Raw genomic sequence first — 16340 nt, 5'->3', positions numbered from 1 at the left:
ATAGAAGGGCGGGACTGGTGGTATATAGCGTATACACAATGTATAGAAGGGCAGGACCGGTGGTATATAGCGTATATACAATGTATAGAAGGGCAGGACCGGTGGTATATAGCGTATACACAATGTATAGAAGGGCGAGACTGGTGGTATATAGCGTATACACAATGTATAGAAGGGCAGGACTGGTGGTATATAGCGTATACACAATGTATAGAAGGGCAGGACCGGTGGTATATAGCGTATAGAAGGGCAGGACCGGTGGTATATAGCGTATACACAATGTATAGAAGGGCGGGACTGGTGGTATATAGCGTATACACAATGTATAGAAGGGCAGGACTGGTGGTATATAGCGTATACACAATGTATAGAAGGGCAGGACCGGTGGTATATAGCGTATACACAATGTATAGAAGGGCGAGACTGGTGGTATATAGCGTATACACAATGTATAGAAGGGCAGGACTGGTGGTATATAGCGTATACACAATGTATAGAAGGGCAGGACCGGTGGTATATAGCGTATACACAATGTATAGAAGGGCAGGACTGGTGGTATATAGCGTATACACAATGTATAGAAGGGCAGGACTGGTGGTATATAGCGTATACACAATGTATAGAAGGGCAGGACCGGTGGTATATAGCGTATACACAATGTACAGAAGGGCGGGACCGGTGGTATATAGCGTATACACAATGTATAGAAGGGCAGGACTGGTGGTATATAGCGTATACACAATGTATAGAAGGGCAGGACTGGTGGTATATAGCGTATACACAATGTATAGAAGGGCAGGACCGGTGGTATATAGCGTATACACAATGTACAGAAGGGCGGGACCGGTGGTATATAGCGTATACACAATGTATAGAAGGGCAGGACTGGTGGTATATAGCGTATACACAATGTATAGAAGGGTAGGACCGGTGGTATATAGCGTATACACAATGTATAGAAGGGCCGGACTGGTGGTATATAGCGTATACACAATGTACAGAAGGGCAGGACCTGTGGTATATAGCGTATACACAATGTATAGAAGGGCCGGACTGGTGGTATATAGCGTATACACAATGTACAGAAGGGCAGGACCGGTGGTATATAGCGTATACACAATGTATAGAAGGGCAGGACACAAACACAATAGTGTATTTCTCTTGGCCTAACAAATCTAGACGTCTGGATAATTAAGATTAGAAGCGTCACACTGATTACTGTCCCCTCGTCTCTCTGTGTGTCACTATCATTACTGTCCCCTCGTCTCTCTGTGTGTCACTATCATTACTGTCCCCTCGTCTTCCTGTGTGTCACTATCATTACTGTCCCCTCGTCTTCCTGTGTGTCACTATCATTACTGTCCCCTCGTCTCCTTGTTTGTCTCTTCTTTCTCGGCTCATTTCCGGTCTTCTCTCTCCGTAGACGCGCCATGAAGCGCAGCCTGCGGCTCAGCTGTCCCTTCCAGAATGCCTGTGTCATCAACAAGAATAACCGCCGGCACTGCCAGGCCTGCCGCCTGAAGAAGTGCCTGGACATCGGGATGAAGAAGGAGCGTGAGTCCTGCATGTGTGCCCCCATTCCCTCGTGTGTGCGGGCCCGTTCCCTCGTGTGTGCGGGCCCGTTCCCTCGTGTGTGCGGGCCCGTTCCCTCGTGTGTGTGCGGGCCCGTTCCCTCGTGTGTGTGCGCGCCCGTTCCCTCGTGTGTGTGCGCGCCCGTTCCCTCGTGTGTGTGCGCGCCCGTTCCCTCGTGTGTGTGCGCGCCCGTTCCCTCGTGTGTGTGCGCGCCCGTTCCCTCGTGTGTGTGCGCGCCCGTTCCCTCGTGTGTGTGCGCGCCCGTTCCCTCGTGTGTGTGCGCGCCCGTTCCCTCGTGTGCCGGTCGTCCTGGTTTGCATGTCAGCGTGGCCTCCTGGTTACCATAGCAGCACATGTAAAGTGGCCGCATGTGTATATGATTGATTTTCCAGGGGAGGCCTCGGCCATTGCACAAGAAGTACGTCCAGTATCAGACGTGTGTCAGACGCAGTTGTGACCGCGAACGCTTGTGGGCCGTGGTACCCTCCGCCCGCGCTCGCCCGCCTTCTGGCATGGTGAGTTGTGCTGCCAGGTTTTCACCTTGCCCTCTCTGTCGTCTGCAGTGATCATGTCGGACGAGGCCGTGGAGCTGCGACGCTCCCTTATCAAGAAGAAGCAGAAATTGTCCCAAATCCCGCGCCTGTCCCCCACATCCCGTATGACGGAGGAGCAGGAGCGGCTTGTGACGCAGCTCTCAGAAGCCCAGAAGAAGACGTTTGACAGCAGCTTCATCTACTTCAGGAACTTCCGGGTATGAACAACGGAAGGACCCTCTGCGGGGGCGGGGCGGGGTGTGGAGAAACAAGAGGTGTCTCCAAATTCTCCACAAAATGTCACTTATACTGGCAATATCAGAAGTATTCACCCCTTCATGACCTGCGTCACTTGTACTTCGTAGGGCCCCTCTGGCTGTTATCACCTGCTGCCGACGTGATGTATCACCAGACACCGGCTTCTGGCAGCGATCCTGAGGAACCTTAGCCCAGTCCTCATGGGCAATGGCCCTTAGGTGCCTAATATTTTTGCTTCACTGTAGACATCGCAGAGCCCCCGCCGTGCTTCATTGTAGACATCACCAAGCTCCCGTCGTGCTCCACTGTAGACATCACGGAGCCCCCACCGTGCTTCACTGTAGACATCACCAAGCTGCCGTCGTGCTCCACTGTAGACATCACGGAGCCCCCACCGTGCTTCACTGTAGACCTCACCAAGCTCCCATTGTGCTCCACGTAGACATCACAGAGCCCCCACAGTGCTTCACTGTAGACATCACCAAGCTCCCGTCGTGTTACACTGTAGACATCACGGAGCCCCCACTGTGCTTCACTGTAGACATCACCAAGATCCCGTCGTGTTACACTGTAGACATCACGGAGCCCCCACTGTGCTTCACTGTAGACATCACCAAGATCCCGTCGTGCTCCACTGTAGACATCACGGAGCCCCCACCGTGCTTCACTGTAGACATCACCAAGCTCCCGTTGTGCTCCACGTAGACATCACGGAGCCCCCACCGTGTTTCACTGTAGACATCACCAAGCTCCCGTCGTGTTCCACTGTAGACATCACGGAGCCCCCACCGTGCTTCACTGTAGACATCACCAAGCTCCCGTCGTGTTACACTGTAGACATCACGGATCCCCCACCGTGCTTCACTGTAGACATCACCAAGCTCCCGTTATGCTCCACGTAGACATCACGGAGCCCACACCGCACCGTGCTTCACTGTAGACATCACCGAGCTCCCGTCGTGCTTCACTGTAGACATCACGGAGCCCCCAGCGTGCTTCACTGTAGACATCACCGAGCTCCCGTCGTGCTCCACTGTAGACATACCCGAGCCCCTGCCGTGCTCCACTGTAGACATCCCCGAGCCCCCGCCGTGGTCCACTGTAGACATCACGGACCCCCCGCCGTGCTTCACTTTAAGCCCCTTTCTTCCACCTCCAGACTCCGCTGATCCATAGGTGTGGTATGTTCCACAGAACAGGTATTTCTGTGGTGTGAGCACATTGGAGGCAACTTGTGGTTTGGGTCAGTAGAGGGGACGTCTTGGAGCCTGGACATGGAGCAGCAAAAACGCTGGAAGCGTGCGCCGTGAGGCTGTGTAGTTCCCAGCTTCACGGCCAGAGCGCTCGTCACAGCTCACGCACGGCTCCCCGCACTGCAAGCTTTGCTGCGTGCCATCTCATACTGCACAAGCGCCCCATACTGACTTCAGCGCTCGCCGGGAGCAGAATGCAAATACATGGGCGGCACCAGCCCCGACTGATGCGAGGATCACACGAACGAGCAGGTAGGATATAAGTATAGAAAATGTTATATACTAATGATATTAGCGCCAATTTTAATGAAAAAAGCGTATTAGTGATGCACAATGCACATTACATCACTAGCAAGCTATGGGGGCAGTTTACATAGTAGATAAGACGTGACAGGTTCCCTTTAAATGTTACTAATAATCGTGCTGTACACTGGGGGGGAAGGTGTGCTGTACACTGGGGGGGAAGGTGTGCTGTACACTGGGGGAGTATACCATATACTGAGGGAAGTGCTGTGTACGTAGAATACTGTAACCTTGGGGGAGTGCTGTACCCTGCAGGATGCTGTATACTGGAGGGAGTGCTGTATAATGGGGGGAGTGATGTAACTTGGGGGAGTTTACTATACTCTGGGGTAGTGCTGTGTACTCTGGAGTGAGGAATGCTGTACAGTGTATACTGGGGGGAGTGCTGTACTCTGCAGGGTGGTGTATACTGGGGGGAGTGCTGTGTACTGTAGGGGGGGTGCTGTTCCTGGGGGGTGCTATATACTGGGGAGTATACTATTTACTGGGGAGTGCTGTGTACTGTGGGGGGTGCTGTTCCCTTGGGGGAGTGCTGTGTACTGTGGGGGGTGCTGTTCCCTTGGGGGAGTGCTGTGTACTGTGGGGGGTGGTGTTCCCTTGGGGGAGTGCTGTGTACTGTGGGGGGTGGTGTTCCCTTGGGGGAGTGCTGTGTACTGTGGGGGGTGGTGTTCCCTTGGGGGAGTGCTGTGTACTGTGGGGGGTGGTGTTCCCTTGGGGGAGTGCTGTGTACTGTGGGGGGGGGTGTTCCCTTGGGGGAGTGCTGTGTACTGTGGGGGGTGGTGTTCCCTTGGGGGAGTGCTGTGTACTGTGGGGGGTGTTGTTCCCTTGGGGGAGTGTTGTTCCCTGGGCGGAGTGCTGTGTACTGTGGGGGGTGCTGTTCCCTGGGCGGAGTGCTGTGTACTGTGGGGTGTGCTGTGTACTGTGGGGGGTGCTGTTCCCTTGGGGGAGTGCTGTGTACTGTGGGGGGTGCTGTTCTCTTGGGGAAGTGCTGTGTACTGTGGGGGGTGCTGTTCCCTTGGGGGAGTGCTGTGTACTGTGGGGGGTGGTGTTCCCTTGGGGGAGTGCTGTGTACTGTAGGGGGTGGTGTTCCCTTGGGGGGAGTGCTGTGTACTGTGGGGGGTGGTGTTCCCTTGGGGGAGTGCTGTGTACTGTGGGGGGTGCTGTTCCCTTGGGGGAGTGTTGTTCCCTGGGCGGAGTGCTGTGTACTGTGGGGGGTGCTGTGTACTGTGGGGGGTGCTGTTCCCTGGGCGGAGTGCTGTGTACTGTGGGGTGTGCTGTGTACTGTGGGGGGTGCTGTTCCCTTGGGGGAGTGCTGTGTACTGTGGGAGGTGCTGTTCCCTTGGGGGGGTGCTGTTCCCTGGGTGGAGTGCTGTGTACTGTGGGGAGTGCTGTGTACTGTGGGGAGTGCTGTGTACTGTGGGGTGTGCTGTTCCCTGGGGATGGGGGCTGCTGTATATGGGGCAGTACTGTGATTACACCTGTCTGATATCCTCGCTCATCATGGGTGGGTGGGTAGACATGGGCCCAGTTTGGTAATTTCGGGACCCCCCTCATGTACTTTGTGTCTTTCTTAGCCCATCCGTCGGCAGCCCGACCCCCTGGACCAGCGGCAGGAATCCACCGTCTTCTTGATGCTACCTCACATTTCCGACCTCGTTACCTACATGATAAAGGGCGTGATCAATTTTGCCAAAAATATTCCGGATTTCAGGTACAGCCGGCCCCTTCTCCTATTCGGCCCCCCGCCATCAGACAGTCATGTGACTCCTCCGCCATGTCCGCTTTGTCAGGGATTTGGGCATTGATGACCAGATCGCTCTGCTGAAAGGCTGCGCCCTGGAGATCTGCGTCATCCGCTTCAACTCGGTGTTTGACGACCGCTCGCAGACCTGGTCGTGTGGTCAGTTCAGCTACAACAGTGAGGACCTGGCGATGGGTGAGTGACGGCGCCTGCGGTCAGACCCGGCCGTATACTCGCTGTACGGTGATCATCACTGATTGTACATCGCCCCTCCTCCGCAGCCGGCTTCCGTCAGTTGTTCTTGGAGCCGCTGATCCGCTTCCACTGTATGCTGAAGAAGCTGGGCCTGCAGATTGAGGAGTACGCGCTGATGCAGGCCATCTCCCTGTTCTCCGCAGGTACAGTAACCCTCCATCTGTAATGAGTGGCACAGAGGTCGTCTCCACCTGTAGCTCCAGGTCTGCAGGGGAATACCTGCACTACTCATGGGTGGTGCTGGGGGAGTGGTCACTGTCATCGGGGGCCGGACTAGGGCGGGGTCGGTCCTGCTGCACAGATTCCCTATTACATGGTGCAGAGGTCACGTCACCCATGGGGTCCCTCTCCAGTGTGACGGCATGAAGTGGGGGGCTTGTAACCCGAGCTTTGGGGACCCTGGGAAACAAGTCGTAAAAAAAGCTAAAAACTATTAAGGACCCAGCAAAATGATCTCAGACACCAGACCCCAAAAAATCATAATATCCTTATCCGATCTTTATATTTTACACCAAAACAGATTCTTTATATTTCTTTCTGACCCCAGACCAGACTCCTATAAGAAAGCGGACCCTGATATTAATGACCAGACCCTCTACAGTGCTGTCCAAAATACCATCCGTCCAATGTGACTGACCAGATTAATCAGTGTTTCTGGTATAGATTCTATCACCACATGTCAGACAATTTACCAGTTGGTGCAGTAGATTGTAAGAAACCCCCAGACTCCGCATTCATGATCTGCAGGTTTATGATTCTGTGTATGTGAATGATTAATTGTACGGGGGGTGTTCAATATAATAGCAGTGTGGACGTCAATCATCCTGTGAAGAAACAGGTGTGAGTCTGGTGGCCCTTATATAAGGGTGAAGCAGCACATGTTGTACCTGCATTTCTCCTTGAAAGCCTGAGAAATATGGGTCGTTCCAGACATTGTTCAGAAGAACAGCGTACTTTGATTAAAAAGTTGATTGGAGAGGGTAAAACTTATAAAGAAGTGCAGACAATGATCGGCTGTTCAGCTAAAATGATCTCCAATGCTTTATAATGGAAAGCAAAACAAGAGGGACGTGGAAGAAAACGGAAGACTACCATCCGAATGGATGGAAGAATAGCCAGAATGGCAAAGGCTCAGCCGATGATCAGCTCCAGGATGATCACAGACAGTATCCAGTTACCTGTGAGGACTGTGACAGTGAGAAAACGCCTGTGTGAAGCTAATCTCTTACCAAGAAGTCCCCGCAAAGTCCCAATGATAAAAAGACATGTACTGAAGCGGATACAATTTGCCAAAGAACAAATCAACTGGCCTAAAGAGAAAGGAGAAACATTTTGTGTACTGATGAAAGTAAAATTGTTCTTTTTGGGTCCAGGGGCCACAGACAGTTTGCAGAGTTTGGGGGTCGTCTTGACATTCAGCCACAGTACACCCTGCAGACAGTGAAGCATGGTGGTGAAGCATCATGATATGGGAATGTGTCTCTTACTATGGTGCCGGATCTATTTACCACATGCCAGGGATCATGGACCAGTTTGCAGATATTAAAATACTTGAAGAGGTCATGTTGCCTTACACTGAATAGGATGTACCCTGGAAATGGGTGTTTCACCAAGACAACGACCCTAAACACACCAGTAAATGAACAAAATCTTGCTTCCAGTCCAACAAAATTGAGGTTCTGGAGCGGCCAGCCCAATCCCCGGACCTTAATCCGATAGAACACTTGTGGGGGTGACATCAAAAATGCAATTTCTGAGGCAAAGCCAACAAATGGCAAAAAACTGTGGGATGTAGTGAAAGCCTCCTCTGGCTGAATAACAGTGACAGGGGCCAGAAGATGGTTGACTCTATGCAACATAGATGTGAAGCAGCTCTAAAAAACTGTGGGTAACAACTAAATATTAGGTGAGTGATTCACAGGAAAGCTCAATCCTCAGAAAAGAGAAGAGAAGAGCGAGAGGACATATTGTGAGTTTGTAAAGACAAATGCAGACGTTGCTATTTTTTTTTAAACAGCCCAAAGTTCATTTTTTGTTAATTTTTAACCACTTTATAGAAAAATTCTACATTTCTCTTCATGTTGTGAATTAGAAAATAGCGAGCGACGTCCCCAATGCTGGAAATAACAACTAGGAGAAAGATTCTGTGATAACTCGTGTGTGTGAACGCACTGCTATTATTTTGAACATTACTGTACATTGATTAGACTGCAGTGCAGCCCCCAGACCAACCCAGTGCAGCCCCCAGTGCAGCCCCCAGCCCAGTGCAGACTGCAGAGCAGCCCCAGCCCAGTGCAGACTGCAAAGCAGCCCCCAGCCCAGTGCAGACTGCAAAGCAGCCCCCAGCCCAGTGCAGACTGCAGAGCAGCCCCCAGCCCAGTGCAGACTGCAGAGCAGCCCCCAGCCCAGTGCAGACTGCAGAGCAGCCCCCAGCCCAGTGCAGACTGCAGAGCAGCCCCCAGCCCAGTGCAGACTGCAGAGCAGCCCCCAGCCCAGTGCAGACTGCAGAGCAGCCCCCAGCCCAGTGCAGACTGCAGAGCAGCCCCCAGCCCAGTGCAGACTGCAGAGCAGCCCCCAGCCCAGTGCAGACTGCAGAGCAGCCCCCAGCCCAGTGCAGACTGCAGAGCAGCCCCCAGCCCAGTGCAGACTGCAGAGCAGCCCCCAGCCCAGTGCAGACTGCAGAGCAGCCCCCAGCCCAGTGCAGACTGCAGAGCAGCCCCCAGCCCAGTGCAGACTGCAGAGCAGCCCCCAGCCCAGTGCAGACTGCAGAGCAGCCCCCAGCCCAGTGCAGACCGCAGAGCAGCCCCCAGCCCAGTGCAGACCGCAGAGCAGCCCCCAGCCCAGTGCAGACCGCAGAGCAGCCCCCAGCCCAGTGCAGACCGCAGAGCAGCCCCCAGCCCAGTGCAGACCGCAGAGCAGCCCCCAGCCCAGTGCAGACCGCAGAGCAGCCCCCAGCCCAGTGCAGACCGCAGAGCAGCCCCCAGCCCAGTGCAGACCGCAGAGCAGCCCCCAGCCCAGTGCAGACCGCAGAGCAGCCCCCAGCCCAGTGCAGACCGCAGAGCAGCCCCCAGCCCAGTGCGGTCCCCAGTGCAGCCCCCAGCCCAGTGCGGTCCCCAGTGCAGCCCCCAGCCCAGTGCGGACTGCAGAGCAGCCCCCAGCCCAGTGCGGACTGCAGAGCAGCCCCCAGCCCAGTGCGGACTGCAGAGCAGCCCCCAGCCCAGTGCGGACTGCAGAGCAGCCCCCAGCCCAGTGCGGACTGCAGAGCAGCCCCCAGCCCAGTGCGGACTGCAGAGCAGCCCCCAGCCCAGTGCGGACTGCAGAGCAGCCCCCAGCCCAGTGCGGACTGCAGAGCAGCCCCCAGCCCAGTGCGGACTGCAGAGCAGCCCCCAGCCCAGTGCGGACTGCAGAGCAGCCCCCAGCCCAGTGCGGACTGCAGAGCAGCCCCCAGCCCAGTGCGGACTGCAGAGCAGCCCCCAGCCCAGTGCGGACTGCAGAGCAGCCCCCAGCCCAGTGCGGACTGCAGAGCAGCCCCCAGCCCAGTGCGGACTGCAGAGCAGCCCCCAGCCCAGTGCGGACTGCAGAGCAGCCCCCAGCCCAGTGCGGACTGCAGAGCAGCCCCCAGCCCAGTGCGGACTGCAGAGCAGCCCCCAGCCCAGTGCGGACTGCAGAGCAGCCCCCAGCCCAGTGCGGACTGCAGAGCAGCCCCCAGCCCAGTGCGGACTGCAGAGCAGCCCCCAGCCCAGTGCGGACTGCAGAGCAGCCCCCAGCCCAGTGCAGACTGCAGAGCAGCCCCCAGCCAGTGCAGACTGCAGAGCAGCCCCCAGCCCAGTGCAGCCCCCAGTGCAGCCCTCAGCCCAGTGCAGACTGCAGAGCAGCCCCCAGCCCAGTGCAGCCCCTAGTGCAGCCCCCAGCCCAGTGCAGACTGCAGAGCAGCTCTGGAGCACAAACTTCTGCACAGATACTTTACAGCTGAAACAATTCATTAGTGGTCTCCAGGAGGGGGCGCTATGAATTTGTCTTCTGCTCTTGCTGTAGTCATCTGGCCGTTGGTCAGCAATGAACCCTTTATGTGTAATGTACTGGGGTCACTGATTCATGCGACAAATTAACAATTCCAGAGGTCACTTGATGCAGCCCCCCGGGGTCAGATGTTACTTGTTTGTATTCCAGACCGTCCAGGTGTCAGCGACCACGACAAAATCGATAAGATCCAGGAGTACCTGGCGCTGACCCTCCTGACGTATATAGAGGGCCAGCGGCCGCCGTCTCAGGAGAACAGGTGAGGTGTATACATGTATACATGGGTGTGTGCACAGCGGGTGACATAAGTATTGAACGCATCACCAATTCTCTAAGTCCATCTATTTGTAAAGGTGCTATTGACATGAAATTCTCCCCAGATGTCAGTAACAACCCGTCCAATCCACACAGGAAAGAAATCACCATAGATGTCCATAAATGATGTGTGATAATGAGAAATGACCCGCTGTATGGACATCTATGGTGATTTCTTTCCTGTGTGGATTGGACGGGTTGTTACTGACATCTGGGGAGAATTTCATGTCAATAATGTCTACCATACAGGTGTGTCACACATTACTGCCCCCTAGTGACTGTACAGGTGTGTCACACATTACTGCCCCCTAGTGACTGTACAGATGTGTCACACATTACTGCCCCCTAGTGACTGTACAGGTGTGTCACACATTACTGCCCCCTAGTGACTGTACAGGTGTGTCACACATTACTGCCCCCTAGTGACTGTACAGGTGTGTCACACATTACTGCCCCCTAGTGACTGTACAGGTGTGTCACACATTACTGCCCCCTAGTGACTGTACAGGTGTGTCACACATTACTGCCCCCTAGTGACTGTACAGGTGTGTCACACATTACTGCCCCCTAGTGACTGTACAGGTGTGTCACACATTACTGCCCCCTAGTGACTGTACAGGTGTGTCACACATTACTGCCCCCTAGTGACTGTACAGGTGTGTCACACATTACTGCCCCCTAGTGACTGTACAGGTGTGTCACACATTACCTGCCCCCCAGTGACTGTACAGGTGTGTCACACATTACTGCCCCCTAGTGACTGTACAGGTGTGTCACACATTACTGCCCCCTAGTGACTGTACAGATGTGTCACACATTACTGCCCCCTAGTGACTGTACAGGTGTGTCACACATTACTGCCCCCTAGTGACTGTACAGGTGTGTCACACATTACTGCCCCCTAGTGACTGTACAGGTGTGTCACACATTACTGCCCCCTAGTGACTGTACAGATGTGTCACACATTACCTGCCCCCCAGTGACTGTACAGGTGTGTCACACATTACTGCCCCCTAGTGACTGTACAGGTGTGTCACACATTACTGCCCCCTAGTGACTGTACAGGTGTGTCACACATTACCTGCCCCCCAGTGACTGTACAGGTGTGTCACACATTACCTGCCCCCCAGTGACTGTACAGGTGTGTCACACATTACTGCCCCCTAGTGACTGTACAGGTGTGTCACACATTACTGCCCCCTAGTGACTGTACAGGTGTGTCACACATTACTGCCCCCTAGTGACTGTACAGGTGTGTCACACATTACTGCCCCCTAGTGACTGTACAGGTGTGTCACACATTACCTGCCCCCCAGTGACTGTACAGGTGTGTCACACATTACCTGCCCCCCAGTGACTGTACAGGTGTGTCACACATTACTGCCCCCTAGTGACTGTACAGGTGTGTCACACATTACTGCCCCCTAGTGACTGTACAGGTGTGTCACACATTACTGCCCCCTAGTGACTGTACAGGTGTGTCACACATTACTGCCCCCCAGTCACATTACTGCCCCCTAGTGACTGTACAGGTGTGTCACACATTACTGCCCCCTAGTGACTGTACAGGTGTGTCACACATTACTGCCCCCCAGTGACTGTACAGGTGTGTCACACATTACCTGCCCCCCAGTGACTGTACAGGTGTGTCACACATTACTGCCCCCTAGTGACTGTACAGGTGTGTCACACATTACTGCCCCCTAGTGACTGTACAGGTGTGTCACACATTACTGCCCCCTAGTGACTGTACAGGTGTGTCACACATTACTGCCCCCTAGTGACTGTACAGGTGTGTCACACATTACCGCCCCCTAGTGACTGTACAGGTGTGTCACACATTACCGCCCCCCAGTGACTGTACAGGTGTGTCACACATTACTGCCCCCCAGTGACTATACAGGTGTGTCATACATTACTGCCCCCTAGTGACTGTACAGGTGTGTCACACATTACCGCCCCCTAGTTACTGTACAGGTGTGTCACACATTACCTGCCCCCTAGTGACTGTACAGGTGTGTCACACATTACCTGCCCCCTAGTGACTGTACAGGTGTGTCACACATTACTGCCCCCCAGTGACTGTACAGGTGTGTCACACATTACCTGCCCCCCTAGTGACTGTACAGGTGTGTCACACATTACCTGCCCCCCTAGTGACTGTACAGGTGTGTCACACATTACCTGCCCCCCAGTGACTGTACAGGTGTGTCACACATTACCTGCCCCCCAGTGACTGTACAGGTGTGTCACACATTACTGCCCCCCAGTGACTGTACAGGTGTGTCACACATTACCTGCCCCCCAGTGACTGTACAGGTGTGTCACACATTACCGCCCCCTAGTTACTGTACAGGTGTGTCACACGTCTCCGGCCCCCTAGTGACTGTACAGGTGCGTCACACGTCTCCGGCCCCCGGGTCCAGGTGCGTCACGTCTCCGGCCCCCGGGTCCAGGTGCGTCACGTCTCCGGCCCCCGGGTCCAGGTGCGTCACGTCTCCGGCCCCCGGGTCCAGGTGCGTCACGTCTCCGGCCCCCGGGTCCAGGTGCGTCACGTCTCCGGCCCCCGGGTCCAGGTGCGTCACGTCTCCGGCCCCCGGGTCCAGGTGCGTCACGTCTCCGGCCCCCGGGTCCAGGTGCGTCACGTCTCCGGCCCCCGGGTCCAGGTGCGTCACGTCTCCGGCCCCCGGGTCCAGGTGCGTCACGTCTCTGGCCCCCGGTACAGGTGCGTCACACGGTACCTATTGGTGGGTGACGTTGCCCCCATTATAGACAGCGGTGTTTGATTTTCTTCTTTGCTCTCAGGTTCCTTTTCGCTAAGATCATGGAGTGTCTGACGGAGCTGCGCTCCATGAACGATGAGCACAGTAAGCAGCTGCTGCACATCTGGGACATCCAGCCGGACTACACCCCTCTGATGCACGAGCTGTTCAGCCGAATGCCGGAGTGACCCCACCGCGCAGACTTTACCTGGAATCATGCTTCAATGGCATTGTCCGTCTGTCTGCTCGCTGTCGCCATGGACGTCTGAGGTCAGACCTGTTGTCGGTGGCGTTGTGCGTAGACGTCCCTGGGGGGCTCCGCGGCCCCGGACAGACGGACGCTGTGAACAGTTCGTGTTTATCGGATGTGAATTTTTGGAAATTGCGGCGTTTCCGCCTTCACTACAGGAGACCGGCAACGACAATCTCAGGACGCGCCGACATCAGGGAGGCCAGAAACCGGCCGAGTCTCCTTCAGCCGTAACCATTACCTCTCGCTCGGCGGCAATGCTGTGATATCTCCGCCTCATCAGGGAATAAGCTCAGATCACAACCATTTACCTACCTGTGAACCCCAGAGCTGACACTTCACCAGCACCGGGGTCCGGCGTGTCGGCTCATTCTCGCTGCAGCATTGGGCTTTCTGCACTTGTTCCTCTGTGATCCCACAATGGCGTCATCTGAACCCGGCTTTGTGTGTCTATTGTTATTTTCTAGAGAGGACGAAGCGGCTGCTCGGTGGGACGATCCAAACCTAAAGCTCAGCCACGGTCCTCATCCTGAACTTTCCGCTCCCAGACACAGCCAGAGCTGCATTCATAAGACCCCACTAGGAGCTCATTTTCAACTGCAGCCCCTGCTTGGTCACAGTTCAGTCATGTGTTGTACTCTCGCCTCAGCAGAGGTCACAGCAGAATTATGAATGCAGCTCTTGATGTGACCGGAGGATTCTAGTATGTTGTATGGCCGAGGAACAAGATGCACAAGAGAAGCTTTCCTGGAGTCAAGCGGTCCCTGTCCCGCACCTCACAAGCAGAGGGGGTCCTCAAGTGCCAAATATTCAAGGCTTTATTATATCCGGCCATAGATTAATGTGTTGTGCCTTAGTTATGAAGAGCAGGGGCCACAGGAAGGGCCCCTAAGCAACGGATCACAGTTTAATGCTGCATCATACAGCCAAAATTCCCTCAGGACCACACTAACAGAAACTACTAGAGTAGCTGAATTGTGAATGCAGCTCTGAGTGTGATTGGAGCATCTTAGGTTTATTTTCTATAGATTTGGAGTGTGAATTGTTCAAAGGTCCCTTAGATGCCCTACCTCATTCCAGTGCAGGAGCGCCCTCATCCCGGCGTCTGCACCCCTCTCCACCAGTGCAGGAGCGCCCTCATCCCGGCGTCTGCCCCCCTCTCCACCAGTGCAGGAGCGCCCTCATCCCGGCGTCTGCCCCCCTCTCCACCAGTGCAGGAGCGCCCTCATCCCGGCGTCTGCACCCCTCTCCACCAGTGCAGGAGCGCCCTCATCCCGGCGTCTGCACCCCTCTCCACCAGTGCAGGAGCGCCCTCATCCCGGCGTCTGCCCCCTTCTCCACCAGTGCAGGAGCGCCCTCATCCCGGCGTCTGCACCCCTCTCCACCAGTGCAGGAGCGCCCTCATCCTGGCGTCTGCACCCCTCTCCACCAGGGCAGGAGCGCCCTCATCCCGGCGTCTGCCCCCCTCTCCACCAGTCCAGGAGCGTCCTCATCCCTCTCCACCAGTGCAGGAGCGTCCTCATCCCTGCGTCTGCACCCCTCTCCACCAGTGCAGGAGCACCCTCATCCCCGCGTCTGCCCCCCTCTCCACCAGTGCAGGAGCGCCATCATCCCGGCGTCTGCCCCCCTCTCCACCAGTGCAGGAGCCCCCTCATCCCGGCGTCTGCTCCCCTCTCCACCAGTGCAGGAGCGCCCTCATCCCGGCGTCTGCACTCCTCTCCACCAGTGCAGGAGCGCCCTCATCCCGGCGTCTGCTCCCCTCTCCACCAGTGAAGGAGCGCCCTCATCCCGGAGTCTGCACCCCTCTCCACCAGTCCAGGAGCGTCCTCATCCCGGCGTCTGCACCCCTCTCCACCAGTGCAGGAGCGCCCTCATCCCGGCGTCTGCACCCCTCTCCACCAGTGCAGGAGCGCCCTCATCCCGGCGTCTGCACCCCTCTCCACCAGTGCAGGAGCGCCCTCATCCCCGTGTCTGCCCCCCTCTCCACCAGTGCAGGAGCGCCCTCATCCCGGCGTCTGCTCCCCTCTCCACCAGTGAAGGAGCGCCCTCATCCCGGCGTCTGCTCCCCTCTCCACCAGTCCAGGAGCGTCCTCATCCCGGCGTCTGCACCCCTCTCCACCAGTCCAGGAGCGTCCTCATCCCGGCGTCTGCACCCCTCTCCACCAGTGCAGGAGCGCCCTCATCCCGGCGTCTGCCCCCCCCCTTTCCACCAGTGCAGGAGCGCCCTCATCCCGGCGTCTGCCCCCCCCCCCCTTCCACCAGTGTAGGAGCACCCTCATCCCGGCGTCTGCCCCCCTCTCCACCAGTGCAGGAGCGCCCTCATCCCGGCGTCTGCTCCCCTCTCCACCAGTGAAGGAGCGCCCTCATCCCGGCGTCTGCTCCCCTCTCCACCAGTCCAGGAGCGTCCTCATCCCGGCGTCTGCACCCCTCTCCACCAGTCCAGGAGCGTCCTCATCCCGGCGTCTGCACCCCTCTCCACCAGTGCAGGAGCGCCCTCATCCCGGCGTCTGCCCCCCCCCTTTCCACCAGTGCAGGAGCGCCCTCATCCCGGCGTCTGCCCCCCCCCCTTCCACCAGTGCAGTAGCGTCCTCATACTGGCGTCTGCCCCCCTCTCCACCAGTGCAGGAGCGCCCTCATCCCGGCATCTGCCCCCCTCTCCACCAGTGCAGGAGCGCCCTCATCCCGGCGTCTGCCCCCCTGTCCACCAGTGCAGGAGCGTCCTCATCCCGGCGTCTGCCCCCCTCTCCACCAGTGCAGGAGCGTCCTCATCCCTGCGTCTGCCCCCCTCTCCACCAGTGCAGGAGCGTCCTCATCCCGGCGTATGCACCTCTCCCTTCACCAGTGCCTGCACCCTCACCTCCCCAGAGCTGGAACACACTCACAAGACATCTCCCCACCCCCCCACCCCACACACTTTACCAATACAGGAGCACCATCACCCCGGAGTCTGCACCCCTAGTTTCACTAGTGCAGGAGCACCCTCACCCCATCATCTGTAGTCCTTCTATCCCCAGTACGGTAGCATTCCCTCTCCCCGGCGTCTTCACCCCTCGTTTCACTGGTGCAGGAGTGCCCTCA

General features: G+C 56.4%; 1 protein-coding gene across 1 annotated transcript in view; it reads left to right on the top strand.

Annotated features, from left to right (window-relative positions):
- The window catches only part of NR1I2 (nuclear receptor subfamily 1 group I member 2), a 56404-nt gene extending 42702 nt beyond the window's left edge, over window positions 1–13702 (top strand). The window contains exons 3-9 of the mRNA XM_073668720.1: window positions 1424–1554; window positions 2136–2323; window positions 5494–5630; window positions 5710–5855; window positions 5942–6058; window positions 10086–10194; window positions 13056–13702. Coding sequence (XP_073524821.1) covers window positions 1424–1554; window positions 2136–2323; window positions 5494–5630; window positions 5710–5855; window positions 5942–6058; window positions 10086–10194; window positions 13056–13200 — 973 coding nt within the window. The 3' untranslated portion in view covers window positions 13201–13702. The remainder of the gene's footprint in view (window positions 1–1423; window positions 1555–2135; window positions 2324–5493; window positions 5631–5709; window positions 5856–5941; window positions 6059–10085; window positions 10195–13055) is intronic.
- The last annotated feature ends 2638 nt before the right edge of the window (window positions 13703–16340 follow it).

Source organism: Phyllobates terribilis, unplaced genomic scaffold, assembly GCF_046119375.1.
Source record: "Phyllobates terribilis strain yellow unplaced genomic scaffold, ASM4611937v1 Scaffold_2__4_contigs__length_985480577, whole genome shotgun sequence".
In the NCBI taxonomy this organism is placed as follows: domain Eukaryota; kingdom Metazoa; phylum Chordata; class Amphibia; order Anura; family Dendrobatidae; genus Phyllobates; species Phyllobates terribilis.
Note: the sequence above shows the minus strand (reverse complement) of the source record. Positions and strands in the feature narration are given on the sequence as shown.